Source organism: Canis lupus, chromosome 35, assembly GCF_003254725.2.
Source record: "Canis lupus dingo isolate Sandy chromosome 35, ASM325472v2, whole genome shotgun sequence".
NCBI lineage: Eukaryota > Metazoa > Chordata > Mammalia > Carnivora > Canidae > Canis > Canis lupus.
In genome coordinates this window covers 23,914,724-23,932,924 of record NC_064277.1, presented here as the reverse complement: position 1 = coordinate 23,932,924, position 18,201 = coordinate 23,914,724, and the positions used below count along the sequence as shown (strand labels likewise).

Sequence of the window (18,201 nt, the reverse complement as noted above, 5' to 3'; positions counted from 1 at the left end):
ACTTTTCACTAGACTTTGGTCTCTAGTCCCCCAGGGCAACTTGGAGAAATCAGAGACCACGAGAATTCATACATTATTAGTTGATTTGATTGAGAAAGGAAGTCACCACTCAGCCCTGAATCAAGAGGGAAAGCCTTTACAAAATATTGTATTTGAGCTTCTCACTCTAATTTCAGCATGTTTTATAGTTTCTTCCAAATTCTGCTCCCCCTATTCCATTACTACAAAGGCTTGTGTTCCATTTAAAGAAAAAACAGTATGGCCTTTGTTATCTCAAGGCACCTCTTTCCTTAAAGGTGCCTTTGAGGACTTCCTGAAGACACAGGGTGTTGACCTCCAATCCCACATCATATAGCCATATAAACCCCACAGATGGGTGTACTTGGGTTACAGCAAAGGTATTCTCATGGAGTCATCTAGGACAAAATAAAAGCTGTCATATACTTTCAGTACAATGGTCAAGAGCAAGAGCATAGATACCTGATCTACACTGTTAGCTGGTCTCTCTGTACCTATGTTCTTCTCACCTATAAAAAGGAGGATAGTAGTAGTAGCTTCCTCAAAGAATTGGTGTGAGAATTAAGTGAATTAAGTGAATTAATTCTCAGTCATTATGTTACATGAGCTAACAGGACCAGCTGACACACCTGCTGACTGCCTCCTCCCTGAAGCCCCTTTCCCCTTGGCTTCCAGGATACCACAGTCTCCTGGTTTTCTTCCAAACCCACCGACAATTCCTTTTCAGTTTCTTTCTTTCTCCCCACTTATTTGGCCTCTCTAAACATTAGAGAGTCAGAGTCAGTCTTTGGTTCTTCCCCCTCTGTGTTCTCTTTTCCCAAATATCGTGGCTTCAAGTATCACATGTAGCTTACTAATTCCCAGTCTTATACCTCAACCTCTACATCTGTTCTAAACTCTAGAGTTGTGTATCCAACAATGTTCTCAACACCTTCCCTTGGGTGCCTAAAAGGTATCTCTGTGGGACCAATAATCTTGATCATCCCTACTTCCCCCAAATCTGCTTTTGCCACAGAACTCCCTCAGTGAACCACTCTTCTAGTTCTTAGAACAAGGCCCTTCCCCCACTGGTCTATAAAACTGAAACCTTGATTTAGTGTGGGATTCATCTGGGATCTGATTACATTTTCACTCTTCTACTGCTACCACCCCCAACCAATATTCCTCACTTGTCTTCTGCATTATTGCAGTAGCTTCTTTCCAGCAGTAGCCAGCTTTTCTAGAAATACAAAACTAGATTTGAATGCTATGCTCATTTCTTTTCCCACTCTTTTTGCTATATTTTTTCATAGTTTGTGGTTGTCAGTTTCTCTGAGAAACTCTTCCTAAGGGTTTAATTTCAAACTTTATTTAATTTTTTTTTGAAAGAGAAAGAGCACATGAGTGGGGTGGGATGGACAGAGGAGAGAGAGAATTTTTCTTTTTAAAGATTTACTTATGGGAACCCCAGGTGGCTCAGCAGCTTAGCACCGCCTTCAGCCCAGGGAGTGATCCTGGAAACCTGGGATGGAGTCCCACATCAGGCTCCCTGCATGGAGCCTGCTTCTCCCTCTGCCTGTGTCTCTGCCTCTCTCTCTCTCCTCTCTGTGTTTCTCATGAATAAATAAATAAAATCTTAAAAAAATAAAGATTTACTTATTTATTGAAAGAGAGAGAGAGCACAGGGAAGGGAAGGGCAAAGGGAGAGGCAGAGAGAATTTCAAGCAGATTCCCCACTGAGTGCAGAGCCCAACATGGGGCTCAAGCCTACAACCCTGAGATCATGACCTGAGCCAAGATCAAGAGTTGGACAGTTAACTGACTGAGCCACCCAAGCACCCTTAATTTTAAACTTTAAATGAAAGCTTGTCCTCAATGCCTTAAGACATGAGAGAAGAATAATCATTTACGTTAAGGAAAAATTCCTTCAGAGTTTAAAAAATCACATTTTATGTATATAATTTATAACATAGTACAAATAAATTACATAAATAAATTAAGCTCCATAATTTAAATATGCACATATACATATTTTATCTATATGTATATAAAATGTAACTTCTACTGTATATATATTTACCTCTGAATAATTTCATCAACTACAGAATACAATAAGGAATGGGAGAGACAGAATTATAGGAAAGACAGATGCCTCAGAGCAAGTCAGTGTCTGTCTAGCTGTGGTATAAAAACACCTTTGGTTCAACTCAGTGATTTCCTCCTTTTGTATCTTCCTTTCCTAAAGCCAGTAGAGTGCCATTTAAACCATCAGGTGATGGTCTATGGTACCCTTCCATATTAAAACTTGTGAGGGGGATCCCTGGGTGGCGCAGCGGTTTGGCGCCTGCCTTTGGCCCAGGGCGCGATCCTGGAGACCCGGGATCGAATCCCACGTCGGGCTCCCGGTGCATGGAGCCTGCTTCTCCCTCTGCCTGTGTCTCTGCCTCTCTCTCTCTCTCTCTCTGTGACTATCATAAATAAATAAAAATTAAAAAAAAATATGTTAAAACTTGTGAGAAATAAACAATGGCTTAATAAAGAGAGAACTAATGTCATGTTATATTTCCAGGTCTAAGCTTATGTTCCACTCGCTATGGGATAGCCCTCATCATACATGTCTGCAACTTCATAGCAGCGGCACAGAGTACTGTCATAAACATCACCATGGTAGCCATGGTCAACACCACAGACCATCAGTTCCAGTTTAATGGCTCCACTGAGCAGCTGCCTGGTGGCCCAAATAATGCCCCAGACAGTCTTCCTGCAGAGGTAGCAATGCAAGATTTAAGCTGTGCTCTTGTTTTTGCTGTTTGTTTGTCTGAATGTTTATTTTTTTATAACTTATGTGTTAAAAAGTTTCATTTGGGAAAATAGTGATTGAAAGCAAGTGAAAGATTTAAAGATGTGTTTTCAGTTATGTGAACACCTTCTTGCAAATGGCTTACTGCAGCATTCTCTGTTTCCTCAAGGCTCCTACGTATGACTGGAGTCCTCAAATCCAGGGCATCATCTTTGCTTCTGCTGCCTATGGCATGACTCTGACAATGGCTCTTAGTGGATACCTGGCTGGAAGAGTAGGAACAAAGCGAGTGGTTGGTGTTTCTTTGTTTGCATCCTCACTCCTCATTATCTTCAGTCCTCTGGCAGCTGAGCTTGGACTAATTTCCCTCATAGCAACTCGAATGGTCCAGGGGCTAGTCCAGGTATCCAGATATTTTATAAATATGAGCTGGATAGGAATTTCTAAATGGCACCACACACACACATCAAGAGCTCTAACTATTTTGATTTCAGGGGTCAATATTTGGGGGTCAGAATGCGCTTTGGGAGAGATGGGGTCCTCCACATGAACGAAGCCGACTCTGCACCATTGCTTTATCAGGTAAAAACACATAACTGAAATGAGTACGCTGCAATGCAACACTCTCACCCTGGATTATTTGACAGTTTTTCTGTTGAATGCTTCTTTGTCTTCTCTTTAGTGTTGACTAAGTATTTATAAATTAGGGAAATGGATCCTTTGCCGCATTATTTTCAGTTGTTTCTCCCCAGTGTCAGTTGTAATATGACTTTGCTTATAATGATTTTTCCTATTCTTAAAAATATATATTTTTTGTGTAGTTAAATTGATCATCCTTTTCTTTTTTGGCTTCTAGATTTTGAATCACATTTGGAAAGGTTATAAAGGCAGCCACCTATGTTTTTTTCTGGAACTTGAATAATTTCATTTTTATAGTTAAATTTCTGATATATTGGAGTTCTATTTTAGTATTCTATGTATAAGGTATGGATCCAACTTAATCTTTTTCGGAATTGTTTTCAGTTGTTCTGAGAACTGATTTTTGATCATGATTTCCCTAGACAGTGTATCTGGAATGAACATTCTGAAGAAAGAAGTCTACATTATATTGGGGAAGAATGAAAAACAGAAAGAATAGGGCTAATAAACTCAAAACTGATGAAGTAGGTACTGGGTAAGAAAAGTGTAACTCTTCAGCTAATTTATGGATACCAAGAGAGCCCGAGACTCTTCAAGCCCAGAAAACAAGGCATGAATGAATGCATGCACACACACACATACACACACACACACACACACACACACACCCTGACTGACCTCATACCCCTGTAGAGCCCTTTCCAACCCTGGAGGATTATTTTCTGTCATCAGAGTTTATATTCACTGATAGGGGACTAGTCTACCAATTTGAATAAAAGAAACTTGTATCACTTATCACAGTTGACTAATGGAGCTTCTAAGTATAAATAAGGACTAATATCCCCTCTCAAATCCTCAAACATTTGAAAGAAAGCAAGAGTACGAAAGAGAGAGACCAAACTAAAAACTACAAGAATGAATCCAAATGAAGAAGAAATTAAAAGAAAAGTTTACATGATTAACAAATAACATGGGAGAGATCCAAGGGAATATGTATAATAACATTTATTTAAAAAGAAAAAGCTGTCAGAATGGCTAGTTTCAAAAAGACAAGAAATAATAAGTGTTGGTGAGGATGGAAAGAGAATCCTTGTGCCCCATTATGGGGAATGTAAATTGGTGTAGCAACCATGCATCCTCACTCCTCATTATCTTCATAAACTCATTTTTGAGTTTCCTCAAAAAAAAATAAAAATAGAAGTGCCATATAGTCCAATAATTCCCTTTCTGGGTATTTATCTGAGGAAAACAAAAACACTCATACAAAAAATATTTGCATTCATATATTTGCTGTAGCGATCTTTACAATAGCAAAAGATATGGAAGCAACCCAAGTGTCCATCGATAGATGGATGGCAAAAGATGTGGTGTATACATCATGAAATATTGTTTGGTCATAAAAAAGAATGAAATCTTGCCAATTGCAACAACATGGATGGACCTAGAGTGTATTATGCTAAGTGAAATATGTCAGACAGAGAAAGACAATTACCTATGATTTCATTTACATGTGGAATCTAAGAAACCAACCAACCAAACAACCAAATAACAATAACAACAGGAAAGAGCGACAGACTCATAAATACAGAGAACAAACTAGTGATTGCCAGAGGTGGAGTGAGAGGGTGGGAAGGACAGGTCAAACAGGTGAAGGAGATTAAGACATACAAACTTCAGTTATAAAATAAATAATCATGGGGATGAAAAGAACAGCGTAGGGAATATATCAAAATATATTGTAATAATTTTGTATGATGATAGATGGCTACTATATTTACTGCAGTATTTTGCAATGTGCATAATTGTCAATCACTTTCTTGTACACCTGAAACTAATATATGTCAACTATACTTCAATTAAAGATGTAAAAAAAGTAATTTAGAAAACAGATTGCTATAAATATAGTTGCCAAAAAATACAATTGCTAATATAGTTAACTGCAATGAATGGTCTGAACACCTAAATGAAGGGAAATGACTATCAAATTAGCAAGGTAGACAAATAAGTTGAGAGATTATCCCAGAATACAATATAAGAATCAGGAGATGGAAAGCAAGTTTAAAAATCTTGGAAGAAAGATAGTGACTTTATAGAAGTGGCAACTCCCTTCCCTCTCATTTCCTGTTAAATAGGCATAGAGCTACTGGAATAGGTCAACTGACTATCGAGGAGACATAGGAATCTACAAGTCTGCAAATTCCAGAGGCTTCCTTGTTTTTGGTGTTAGGGGAATATCTTAGTGTCCCCAAGCAGGTAGTCTCTACTGGCCTCTAGAAACCTTTTCTGGTTCAGAGAACACAAAGCCAATGGCTGTCTGAGGGGCCAAGAGGAAGCCACTGGCAGGTGGAGTCAGCTAAGGCTACCCACCTGCCTCCATAGTTCTTATAGAAATGGCCACTTCTAGGGACCCGGGGATTCTCACTCAGCAGGCTACACTGGTGAACAGGATGACTCATTCAGCCCATGAGATGGAAGGAAGACTTCTTAGAAGGACATTTAACAGTGGAAGTGCCCAGGTACTGCCAGCCTCTGGGACAAAACATATTAAATCTTCCTCTCGGGGGTACCACAAAGGCACGTCTATAGGCAAGAAACTTTGTAGCCACTTAAGGCAAGCAAACTAAGCAGATAAAACAGAACTGGCAGCTCATAATTGAGGTGATAGAAACACACACACACGCACACAGTCTGAAGATGATGCAACAACATACACAAGTGAAAATGAAAACAAAAAAAAACCACCTGAAATTACATACAGCAACATGGCTAAGTGTTAGAAACACAAATGTTGAATGAACAAAATACTTCTGTCATGGTGGAGAATCACCTTGATGCAATGTTAGCCCCAAGTACACTACCTGGCAAGCTATCACAGTGGTCATGGAACAGATAGGCTCACAGGCTAAATTAGGTACTCTCATTGTACAATTAAAATACTTTAAAACACAGAGATGTAAGATGGAAAATGGGGTAAATTAACACATTTAAGACACACATTGCAATGTCCTGAAGAGAACATACAGGATGATATCACTTTAATAAAGGTCAGAAAGTAAAAACACAGACTTTAGGTATACACTTACATACATGGTACAACTTGCATTGACAAAGAGAACAATTGCAGTGACATATTTGAGCATTAATTTACAATATGTATAAATGAACCATTAGCTATGAACTATGAGTGGAATAGTCTGCAATTCAGTAGAAATAAGACAGTAACAAGACATACCAAAATTTCTCGGGATACAGATTGTATTCGAAGCCCTTGGTTGAGTGTGACCGCTCAGAAAAGAAACCCAAGGAAAGAGCTCCATGACCCTCCAATATCTGGGCCTCAGACAGAGAAGGAGAGGCAGAAGGGACTGGGAAGCCTCCCAGGGAGTGCTTGGACAAAATCTGAGGTGATGGCTCAACAGAGCCACCTGCTGCTGGCCTGGAGAAAATTACTGTGGATCTGGCAAGTGGGAGTTCTTTAAAGGCCTGACAAGAATGTAAGGGCAGGAAATGGAGGCAGTAAGCATAAAGTTTGGAGAAGTTTTCTTCTACACTGAAAAGGAACAGAAAAAAATGTCAAAGTATATGGAGGGAGCTCTGAAGAGGTGGAAAGTTTTATTTTGTTTTGAGCCCAGGCTGTACGAAGAAAAGTTTGTGCATGGATGGGTGCTGATCAAGTTGCTGAGGAATTTAGTGAAGATATAGATGTGAGGGCACATCCTCACAGTGGCCTGGGCCTGGGCCAGACTGGAGGAGACATGGTCTTGGAAGGATGCAGGAACCTGTCCCCTACTGTAACAGGATTAAAGGCAGAGAGTTCAGGGGGAATATGAAGGTTTGGTGGACTTCGTGGTGGAAAAGGTACTGATTTCCATCTTTATCTACTGTGCTCCAAAGTCAGGCAGCCTGTTTTCAAATGCTGCCTTTCTTTGTTCACAGAAGAAATAACAATTATAAACATAGGAAAAGACACTCGACTTCATCCTAAATAGAAAATAATAAGATAACTGTTTGCATGCATATTTGGAAGACATTTTAGAAACTCTGAGGATATCAAAGGGTCTCAAGGAGATCAGAAGAAAAAAAACAATTATTTTTGGCAATTTGGTTTGGTATAGCCTTTTAGCAAGATACTTCAACAGTATCTATCAAAATTAAAAATGCACATAGTGTTTGATCTAGCATATCCACTGCTGATATTCTATTATACCAAAATAAATTATGCTTATGTTCAGAAATGATGATTAAATCTATGTTCAGAAATAACAACAGCCCCATTTTGAAAAAGTTGTAAAAAGGAAGTGTGCCCTACTATGTATGAGAATACTCTGTGAAGCCAGAGAAATTAAAACAGTGTTATTAGCACCCTCACAGACAAATCTAGCTGTCTGCCTGTTGCATAATGCCTTTACAAAGAGGTAAGTGTGCATGTAGATGTGTATTATAAATGAGAGGAAAGGCATGCAACTCTGTGCCAATGTGGAATGGTTAACATTAGAGACAGTGGAAATGGTTTGGGGGACAAATGAAGGGAACTTTGGTTCTTTGTGGCAATTTACTCTTATAATAAGCATACATCACATGACTTGTGTGGTTAAAAATTAAAGTAGCATGAAAGGAAGAAGCATGGCTGTCATCTGCAATGTTATTAGGGAACTGCCAGAAAAATGGATTCTCAGGAGAACATGTGAAGTGATACATCTGAAGTTCACGTGTTCCAATATGCCTGTCTCATTGTGGCTGCTGATGCTGCATGTCATCTGTCATTCTGTCGGTGTCTCCAGTGGTGGTTCAGAGCCCTACAGCTTACTCTCTGTCTGCAGGAATGCTGCTGGGAACCTTCACCATCACCCTCGTGGGTGGCCTCATCAGTCAAACCCTTGGGTGGCCTTTTGCTTTCTATATCTTTGGTAAGCAACTATCTCCTCATCCCAGGGGTTTCTTCCCAGTGTCAGTCTCTGATGCTATTAACCCATCATAAGCATTATTAGCACAATGTGGTTGGGCGTGCTCTGCCTCCCCTGCAGGCTGCAGGTGACAGGCTTGCAGAGTGGTGGGTCCTGAGAAAGAGAGACACGCAGCCGCTGCTGTGGGCTGTGTCTCAGGGTAAGTGCATCCATGCTGGGGTCCCGGGTCAGATGCCAGCTTCCTAAGGAGAGAAAACACTAAACACCAACTGGATGAAGACCGTGAGGAACAATGACCTGTGAGAGGTAAGGTCTAAGGCAGGGCACAGGAAAAGGGAACTCTGCAGAAAAAGAATAGAGGAGACAAAGTTCAAAGCCCAGAGAGCATGAGACAGGAAAGAGCACCCATGGGAGACTACTGTGCAGAGGAAACTCAGTTCTCCACAGGGTCCCTCCTTGATCTGCAACAGCACACTTATCAGGGCATCATCTGAGCCCAGAGGGGGGAAAATATCACGGGTATAGATTAAAGAACAGTATCCAGTACTTACAGAGAATCAGAGATAGTACCTGTTGCCACAAGACAACTGAAAACACTTATAGTTCACTACCATCAACTTTCCTTGGTAGTGAGAGATAATTAGCTCCAGAGGAAGCTCTGGTCCCTCTGACAACATGAGGGCACAAGACCTAAAAGATAAAACTGTTTCTATGTAATTTAACTGGAGCCCAGATAAAAGCTTGAAAATATGTATAGGAAGACAAAAATATTCAGCACCCAACTAAATATAATTCACAAGATTGTTCCAATCATAGATTACCAGGCATGGGGGAAGGCAGGGAAACAGGCAAACAGAATCAGACTCAGAATCAAAATCAAATCAGAATCAGAATCAGAATCAGAATCAGAATCAGAAGAAATAATCAATGAAAACCAACCTGGAATTAACACAAATGTTAGAATAGCAGACAAGGGCATTAAAATAGACAGTTATTTTAACTGTGTTATAGCATAAGTCAATTTGTTTGGAAGATAAGTGGAGACATGGAAAATCTTTTTTAAAAGACCTAAATCAAACTTTTAGAGATGAGAACTGCAATATATGGATGGAGTTAAAGACAGATTAGACACACCATGAGAAAAGATTAGGAACCTAAAAAGAGCAGCATAAATCAGCCAGAATGGATCACCCTTGGAAAAAACAATAATAGTGGATAAGAAACAGGACGGAGCAGTGTGCTCAGAGAAGAGGAGTGGTATGGGGGAACAGAAAAAGTCTTTGAGGAAATCATGGGGAAAGAGGAAAACTATAAACTCACAGACCCAAGAAGGTCTCTTGGCCTCAAGCACGGGAAACATGAAGAAAATGACACCAAGTTACATGGTAATCAGATGGCTCAAAACCAGTGCTAAAGAGAACATATTAAAAGCATCCAGAGCTAAAAACTACATGACACACAGAGAACAGAGGCAATAAAGGAGTGCATCCTTCTCCTAGGAAGCAACGCAAGTAGGAAGGCAGTGGAACATCTTTCAAGTCCTGAAAGGGGGGAAAAAAAAAGAGGGATCTGTCAACATAGAACTCTGGAGCCAGACCAAAAAAAAAATTCAAAGACAGAGGCAAAATAAAGACATTTTTAGACATACCAAAGTTGAAAGAATCAGACATATTTATTTGTTTTTAAAAGATTTTATTTTTTATTTGTTTGAGAGAGAGAGAGAGGGAGAGATCACAAGCCAGGGAAAGGGGGAGGGGCAGCACAAAAGGGAGAAGCAGATTCCCTCCTGAGCAGGGAGCCCTACACCTGGCCTGATCCCAGAACCCTAAGATCATGATGTGAGCCAAAAGCAGACACTTCATGGACTGAGCCATCTAGGCACCCCAGAATCAGACATGTAAATTAAAGATAGTAGTTCCATTTTCAGTAGCATCAATAACTATGTAACATAGGGATAAATAGGACAAAAGATGTGAAAGACCTATACACTGAAACCTAATTCTCATGAAAAAAAAAAATTCTAGAATAGCCAAACTATTTTGCAAATGACTTACAGAGTTGGAGGACTGACTAACAGTGCCTGAAGCCAAGATCTATGATATGTCACCAAGACAGGGTAGTATTGGCATAGAGATAGGAAGTAGATCACTGCAGCAGAATACAGTCCTAAATAGACTCACTCAGGGAAGGTGGACTAATTTTCCATACAGATGCAATGGAAATTTAATGGAGAAAAGATAAATTTTTTAACAGATGGTGCTCAAAAATTGAATATTCATATGTCCCCCACCCCCAAAATAAACCCCACACAAAATGACCTTTGGTCCATTTTCTTGTATCCTATACAAAAATGAACTCAGGGGCACCTGGGTGTCACAGCGTTAGGTGAGAGACTCTTGGTTTCTGCTCAATTGGTGATTTGGGAGTCATGAGATCAGCAGGCTCGGACTCCGGCCTCAGCAGGAAGTCCACTTCAGTGAGTTTCTGTCCTGGCTCTCTCTTCCTCTGCCCCTCCCCTCATTGACATGTGCACATGTGCAGGTCTGCTCACATGCTCTCTCTCAAATAAATCCATAAATCGTTATATATTTTTAAAGATTTTATTAATTTATTCATGAGAGACTCAGAGAGAGGGGCAGAGACACATGCAGAGGGAGTAGCAGAGTCCCGGATGGGACTCAACTCCAGGATCCTGGGATCACGACCTGAGCCGAAGAAAGACGCTCAACCACTGAGCCACCCAGGTGCCCAACTCAATAAATCTTAAAAATAAATAAAGGAAAAAAAAACTCAAAATAAATCCTGTACCTAATTCTAAAATCTAAAGTTGGTATCCTTCTAGAAGAAAACCTGAGTAAATCTTTGTAAGTTAGGCAAAGATTTCTTAGATAGGACACCAAAGGCTTGATCCATGAATTATGGACTGATAGGCTGGATTTCATCGAAGTGAAAACTTTGCCTTTATGAGCCATTATTAGGATAATAAAGACAGGGTGAAAACACTTGCAAAATACATATACAATTAGGACTTTTATCCTGAATGAGTAAATAATTTCAAAGCTTAATCATAAGAAAACAACAAAAAATGATTTAAAAAACGACAAAGAAATTTTACCAAAGAAGATCTAGAGAGGGAAAATAAACACAGGGAAAAGTGCTCAACGTCCTTAGTCCTTAGGGAAATGCAAGTGAAAACAAAAAGATACCTCTGTATACCTCTTAACAATGGCTAAGTGGGACGCAATAAGAAATGTATATGTGGTCTCTGCCCCCAGTTTCTGACACAGAGCTTCTAAAACCCTTGCAATTTCCTGAGTGATACAAGCATCTTCTGTCCTAATGAGGCAACACTTGGTGCCCCCTAGAGAGCTTCAAGATGAGGGCTGGTCACCAGAAAAAATAAATCTTGCTTGGACGCTTGGAACCTAACCTCTAGGCCCATCCTCCATCCTCCAGGAAGGAAGGAGGCTGCAGAATGAGTTAATACTCGATTATGCCTACCTTTTGTAGCCTCTATAAAGATCCTTAAACTTTAGGGTTCTGAGACCTTTCAGATTGGTGAACATATCCATGTGCTGGGAGGGTGACTCATCCCAACTCCATAGGGAATGACCCTCCCTCTTTTGCTCAGAACCGTTTCAGACCATGCTCTGTGTATCTCTCTTCATCTGGCTATTCATCTCTCTCCTGTATAATAGCCTTTATAACAAACTGGTAAACATAAGTAAATGTTTCCCTGACTTTTGTGAGCTGTTCCAAGAAATTATCAAAACTGAGTGGACTGTAGGAACCTCCAACTTGGTAGTCAAGTCAGAGTGTGGGTAATCTGGGGACCCAATGCTTATGACTAACACCTGAAGTGTGGAACAGTCTTGTAAGATAAGTCCTTACCTTATGAGGTCTGTACTAATTACCAGTAGTTAGTGTCAAAATTGAGCCGAGCTGGGGGATCCCTGGGTGGCTCAGCGGTTTAGTGCCTGCCTTTGGCCCAGGGCGCGATCCTGCAGTCCCGGGAATTGAGTCCCACATCGGGCTCCTGGCATGGAGCCTGTTTCTCCGTCCTCCTGTGTCTCTGCCTCTCTCTATGTTTATCATAAATAAATAAATCTTTAAAAAAAAAATTGAGCCGAGCTGGTGTCCACAGAGAATTGGAGAATTTCTTAGTGTGAAAAACCCACATATTTGGTATGAACAGTGTTGAAAAAGTAGTTTTCCTTTGATAATATTAAAAAGATTGAAATACAAAGTTTTCTGCCATCACTAGGGTCTGTGCTTTCCATAAACACAAATAATTAAGAAATGTCAAAAAAAAAAGAGGGTTCTAGAAAACTGTTATGTTCCTGCTAATTTGGGGGGGTGGCGGGTGGGAAGAGGATGTTATGAGCATGGGTCTTGCCCAGGACCTGTACTCAAAAATGTCCCAACACAAAAGAAAAGCAGAAACCAGCTCAGTTACCAATTTTATCCTCTGCTTGCAGGAGGCATCGGCTGTGTCTACTGCCCTTTCTGGTTTATTCTGATTTATGATGACCCCGTCTCTCATCCATGGATAAACGTCACAGAAAAAGAATATATCATATCCTCCTTGGCCCAACAGATACATGTAAGGACTCCAACCATCTCCAGAGATCTTGTGGCAGCCTCGGGATTTCTCGGGGTCACATGAACATGAGCATGTTTCGGATCTTACTGTTCTAATCAGTACATTTGTTTTCAGGTCAGCTCTCAAAAGCAGCCTCTTCCCATCAAGGCCATGCTCAAGTCTCTACCCCTTTGGTCCATCTGTGTCTGCTCTTTCGGCCATCAGTGGCTAGTTGCCATACTGATTACATACACACCAACTTATATCAGCTCTGTGTTCAGTGTTAACATCAGAGATGTGAGTGCCTTTCCTTCTGTGCCATTCTCCAGTATGCACCACCCACCAATCACTTTGTCTTCATGAACCATTCCATTCAGAAAAGTTTATCCTTTACACTTACCACAAAACAATCGAATATTTAACACTAATGCCAGTAACTTTTTCTAAGGATATGACTGAAGAGGCTACTGACTTTCTTAAAAGAGTAAGATTTCAGGGTTTTCAGTATGATGATCAGTGGTTTAACAACAAGAGGTATGGGCTCATTGCCCCTATTATAATGGTTTACTCAATTTTTTTCCCCTCAGAATGGGCTCCTGTCTGCCCTTCCTTTTATCATTGCCTGGGTCATTGGTATCCTGGGAGGCTACCTGGCAGATTTCCTCCTGACCAAGAATGTTAGGCTCGTTACTGTGAGGAAAATTGCCACATTTCTAGGTAAGAACAGGGCTTGAAGATCGGATGATTCACAAAGCATACAACAGCCAAAGATGTATCTCATGGTTGAATTTGTCTGTTCCTCATTCCCTAGGAAATTTCCCATCTTCGGCGCTGCTTGTGGCTCTGCCTTACCTTCCCCCTAGCTACATCACGACAATGACCTTCCTAACACTCTCCTGTGGACTAAGCCCCTTATGTCAGTCAGGGATCTATATCAATGCCTTAGATCTTGCTCCAAGGTAGGATGGTAATTTCCACTCTTATATACACCTGAAAAAGGTTTAGCCTGAAGTTTTCTGGGAGCCACAAACTTTGGGAAATAATAAACCATAGATGGTCCTGTGGCCATTTTTTCAGGTATATGAGGGGAGGGGTATTATGGATTTGTCTTAGTGCCTCTTATTAAACATACACAGTGCAAATCCTTTTTGATGTAATTAGAAGAGCAAGGCTGAAGAATACTGTGAAGCATCTCTGGATCTAGCCTGGAACATTCCTGTCACCCACAGATATTCCAGTTTTCTCATGGGAACCACAAGGGGATTAGCAAACATAGCAGCTCTCCTGGCACCCACTGTCAGTGGGTTTCTCCTCAATCAGGTAGAATTTTCTTGTCACGGACTCTTAAAATGCTCTGCCAAATCCATTTATAAAGGTAGTACCTAAAGATTGTATTTGCATCTTAGAAAATACGATTAAATTGTGGGTTAACTTTGTCATGAAGATTGGCCTAGCAAAGAAAAATGTAGAACAATTTCTTTCATGACCTCAGTCTTGACTCATTTTGAAGCCAGGGACCCAATGCTCTACTGGTAATATTCAGTCTTTGAAACAGAAGTCATACAGCCATACAGATGTCATGAGATGATGATTCCATGCATAGATGCAACTTGTCACGTCTTCTGCAACATTTTGAAATTTTCATTTGCACAACCATCCCAAAGCAAAGAGATAATAAAAGCAGATGTGCTGAAGTATGTGACATATACAGGCATGAGTATAAGTATATTGTATGCAGTGATCTCATTTAATTACTGATTCTCACACCACTTATGAGAATGGTATATTATTACCCTGACTTCCTGATGATTAAACTGAAAATCTGATAGAATAAGTCTCTCCACTAAGAGGATGTAGAATCAGAATTCTTCCTTTTTAGTCCTCTCTCCAAAGCCTGCAATGTTGCCACCATGCTGTTGCAATGCAAGAAGAAAGCACTCATAGCATATTTTGTGTCATGATGATTTGCACAAAAGAGGAAATGTATGACACTCCGGTAAACAGTGACCAATGCAGTTCTATAGGTTAATTGTAGTGGTCCCATTTATTAAGAATATTCTAAATGCACTTAGAAATTTATTAAGAATATTTATTAAGAATACTCTAAATGCACTTTGAAATTATTATTTTGTCAATTTGGGCATGGAAACCCACTAGCAAACATGGTCTTCTAAACTATTAATATGATGTCATAGAGAAAATGATGATGAAAGAGGTAATATTTACTTGAGGTTTTGTGTCCTCAGGACTCTGAATTTGGGTGGCGAAATGTCTTCTTGTTGTTGTTTGCCATTAACCTCTCAGGACTGATCTTCTACCTTATATGTGGAGATGCAGTTGTCCAAGACTGGGCAAAAGGGAGGAAACTTACTCGTTTATGAAGGTAAAGGATAGTGATTTCATCTATGGATTTAACAAGGGAAGCACTATTGAAATTTTTAATTCCACATCACTTTTCTTCCTTAGTTACTCCATCTTGATATGATGGAAAGTCACCGGACATCTTTCTTCACAAATGAGAAGCCTATGGTGATGAACACACCCAAAGAATTTCATTTGCTGCAGTTCTTTTCAAATCTGAGATCAGTTCTTTATGTTACTAAGATTTATTTTTGAGGAAAATATAAGACAAATGAAAATTCAAATAAAGTGATAGCCAAGAACAAAATTGTCATCTTCATAGAATCACCAGTGGAATTGGAGGAATGGCTATATCAGAGTCAATAGGCCAGACTCGGGATCCCTGGGTGGCGCAGCGGTTTGGCGCCTGCCTTTGGCCCAGGGCGCGATCCTGGAGACCTGGGATCGAATCCCATGTCAGGCTCCCGGTGCATGGAGCCTGCTTCTCCCTCTGCCTGTGTCTCTGCCCCTCACTCTCTCTCTCTCTCTCTCTCTCTCTGTGACTATCATAAATAAAATAAAAAAAATAATAATAAAATAAAATAATTAAAAAAAAAAAAAGACCAGACTCACAGTTTCCAGATCTCAAAACAGGAAACAATGTTTGGGAAGCTCTTAATCCAGGGCAGTAACCTCACTACGATGATCATGTTTCCTATTTTAAAAGTGAATATTAATTTCTATTTGTTGGATGGATATTGTCCATATGCCCCTCCCTTTCTGTGTTCCACTCTTCATCCTGCTTAGGCCCCAGCAGGCTGACTTGCATGGTTTGCCTCCACACTGCTTTGTCCAGTGGCCTCTGCTGGATTTTCAATGAAGGCCAAAGAGTGAGGACAGGGAATATCTATCTCTAAGGTCATTCCCTGTGGGATCTGTAGGTGGTTGATTCTTCCCCTACAATTCACAGTTACCAATCCCTCCACACATTCTGGTCACTTCTCTCTTTACTTGTGCCTTCAGGCCTTTTTTTTTTTTTTTTTTTTTGTCTTTGCCACATTCCCAGTCCTGTGTAAATTGTCTCTTTTAACACTGTCTTCAAAATACCTACTGTGAATCTGCCATACTTTCCTTCTGGGATCCAACTACTTCAGTCGTTTAATCATATATAAAGCTCAAAACATAAAAAGGATTGGTATTTTTGTCAAATGGTAATGTATGGGTTTCATTAGGTCAGAGCACATGCAGGGAGGCAGGGCTATTTTCTTAATTGGTTCTCTTGGTGATCCTTACCACATAGACAGTAGAGATATCACGCCATTTCATGTAGAGGTGATGTGATGGGCACAGTTCTGAGTGGAAAACCAGGGCAAGCAGACACAGGCCAAATCTGAATAAAGCAAAAACCAATTACTGAGGTCTTGTTCTTGTCTAGAAACTAGGCTACTGGGACACAAAAGCAAGCTAGACATAGTCACTATTCCCCAGTCCAATGTGGAGGACAGACAGAATGCCTGCCACAGCACTGTCTTAAGCACAATAGCAGCGGACATACAGGCCATTAGGGGAGATGACACAAGCAATTCTGATCCCAAGTGGAAGAGCATGGGTGAGGGTGGGGAGATCTCATTCCACAAGGAACTCTTGAGCTAAATGGGCAGTTTTATGGTAAGATTGCCTGCACTGGAGCCCAACGCGTACAAAAGCAAGAAACAGGATAGGTTCTGAAAGGAATTACCTGCCTGCATGGTCAGTTAGGAAAGAACAGAAGATGAGGTTAGGGAGGTGGGTACGACCAGTGCACAAAGGTTGTGTTTGCCACATTAAGGAGCTTGAAGAGTACCCTACAAGTAATAGTGGCATGGAGAGAAGAGACACATGAATAATGCTTAGGAGGGAAAGTTGAAAGGTCTTGGCATTTGGCTAGATGGATGCTGGAGAAGAAAGGAGTTAGGGAGTCTGGATCTCTAACCTGAGACACTACACAGAGAGTGTCTGAACACCTAAGCTGGAGAATGCAGGAAAGAGTTCTTTTTAAAGGAAGATAATGAGTTGACTTGGGGCCATGTTATGTTAATGCTAATAATGAGATAATCAAATGTATGCATATGTATTAGTTTCCTGGGATGGCCATAACAAAGCGCTACAAATTAGATGGCTTAAAAGCAGTAATTTATTGTCTCACAATTATAGAAGTTTGAACATGTCATCAGAGTTGGTTCCTTCTGAGTGTTGAAGGAGAATAGGTCCTATGCCTCTCTTTTGGAAGCCTCAGGAATTCCTTAGCTTATAGATATCTTTCCCCCTGTGTCTTCATATCATCTTCCCTCTGCACATATCTGTCTCTTTGTCAAAATTTCCCCTTCTTATAAGGATGTCCCATGTTTGTTTGTTTGTTTAAAGATTTTATTAATTTGAGAGAGAATAAGTGTGTACATGTGAGGGGAGAGGGAGGAGAGAGAGAGAGAGAGAGAGAGAGAGAGAGAGTCTTAAGCAGGCTCTGTGCTCAGTACAGAGTCTGACCCAGGGCTGGATCTCATGACACTGAGTTCATGATCTGAGTGAAAATCAAGAGTTTGACACTCAATTGACTGAGCCACCCAGGTGCCCCGCTAATGACAGGTTCCTAATGTTGTGCTGAGAGTACTAAATGGATTTGACCAATATGCTGAAGTCTCTGAGGCTCTGAGGCAGTGCCATACATTTTTGAGTCTTCAGTGTAGACACTTAATAAGTATCTTGTGAGCATTAATATAGGTACATTATCATATAAAGATAATTCTATTTATTAGGAATCCAGATGTTTAACATATGAGAAAAATTCAGAAGCATAAAGTCAAGAAGTTTTAAAAATCACTCTAACATTCAATTTGAATTGGAGATATCAGACAGAATTCTTAATTTTTTTCTGAAAAAAATACTTCTTTTAAGTTCTTCCA

The 18,201-nt window shown here is 40.3% G+C and overlaps 1 protein-coding gene across 4 annotated transcripts in view; it reads left to right on the top strand.

The window, feature by feature from the left end:
* Positions 1–15,833, top strand: part of SLC17A3 (solute carrier family 17 member 3) — a 39,862-nt gene extending 24,029 nt beyond the window's left edge. For 2 of the 4 annotated variants that reach the window (XM_025442527.3, XM_049105933.1), the window contains exons 4-14: positions 2,567–2,766; positions 2,967–3,200; positions 3,292–3,379; positions 8,257–8,343; positions 12,819–12,943; positions 13,058–13,219; positions 13,510–13,639; positions 13,734–13,881; positions 14,152–14,242; positions 15,169–15,305; positions 15,389–15,832. In XM_025442527.3, the coding sequence (XP_025298312.1) occupies positions 2,567–2,766; positions 2,967–3,200; positions 3,292–3,379; positions 8,257–8,343; positions 12,819–12,943; positions 13,058–13,219; positions 13,510–13,639; positions 13,734–13,881; positions 14,152–14,242; positions 15,169–15,303 (1,400 nt within the window). In that variant the 3' untranslated portion in view covers positions 15,304–15,305; positions 15,389–15,832. Of the gene's footprint in view, positions 1–2,566; positions 2,767–2,966; positions 3,201–3,291; positions 3,380–8,256; positions 8,344–12,818; positions 12,944–13,057; positions 13,220–13,509; positions 13,640–13,733; positions 13,882–14,151; positions 14,243–15,168; positions 15,306–15,388 lie in introns of all 4 variants that reach the window. The other 2 variants (XM_035710603.2, XM_035710602.2) reach the window with 2 other exon arrangements.
* Positions 15,834–18,201: the final 2,368 nt, after the last annotated feature.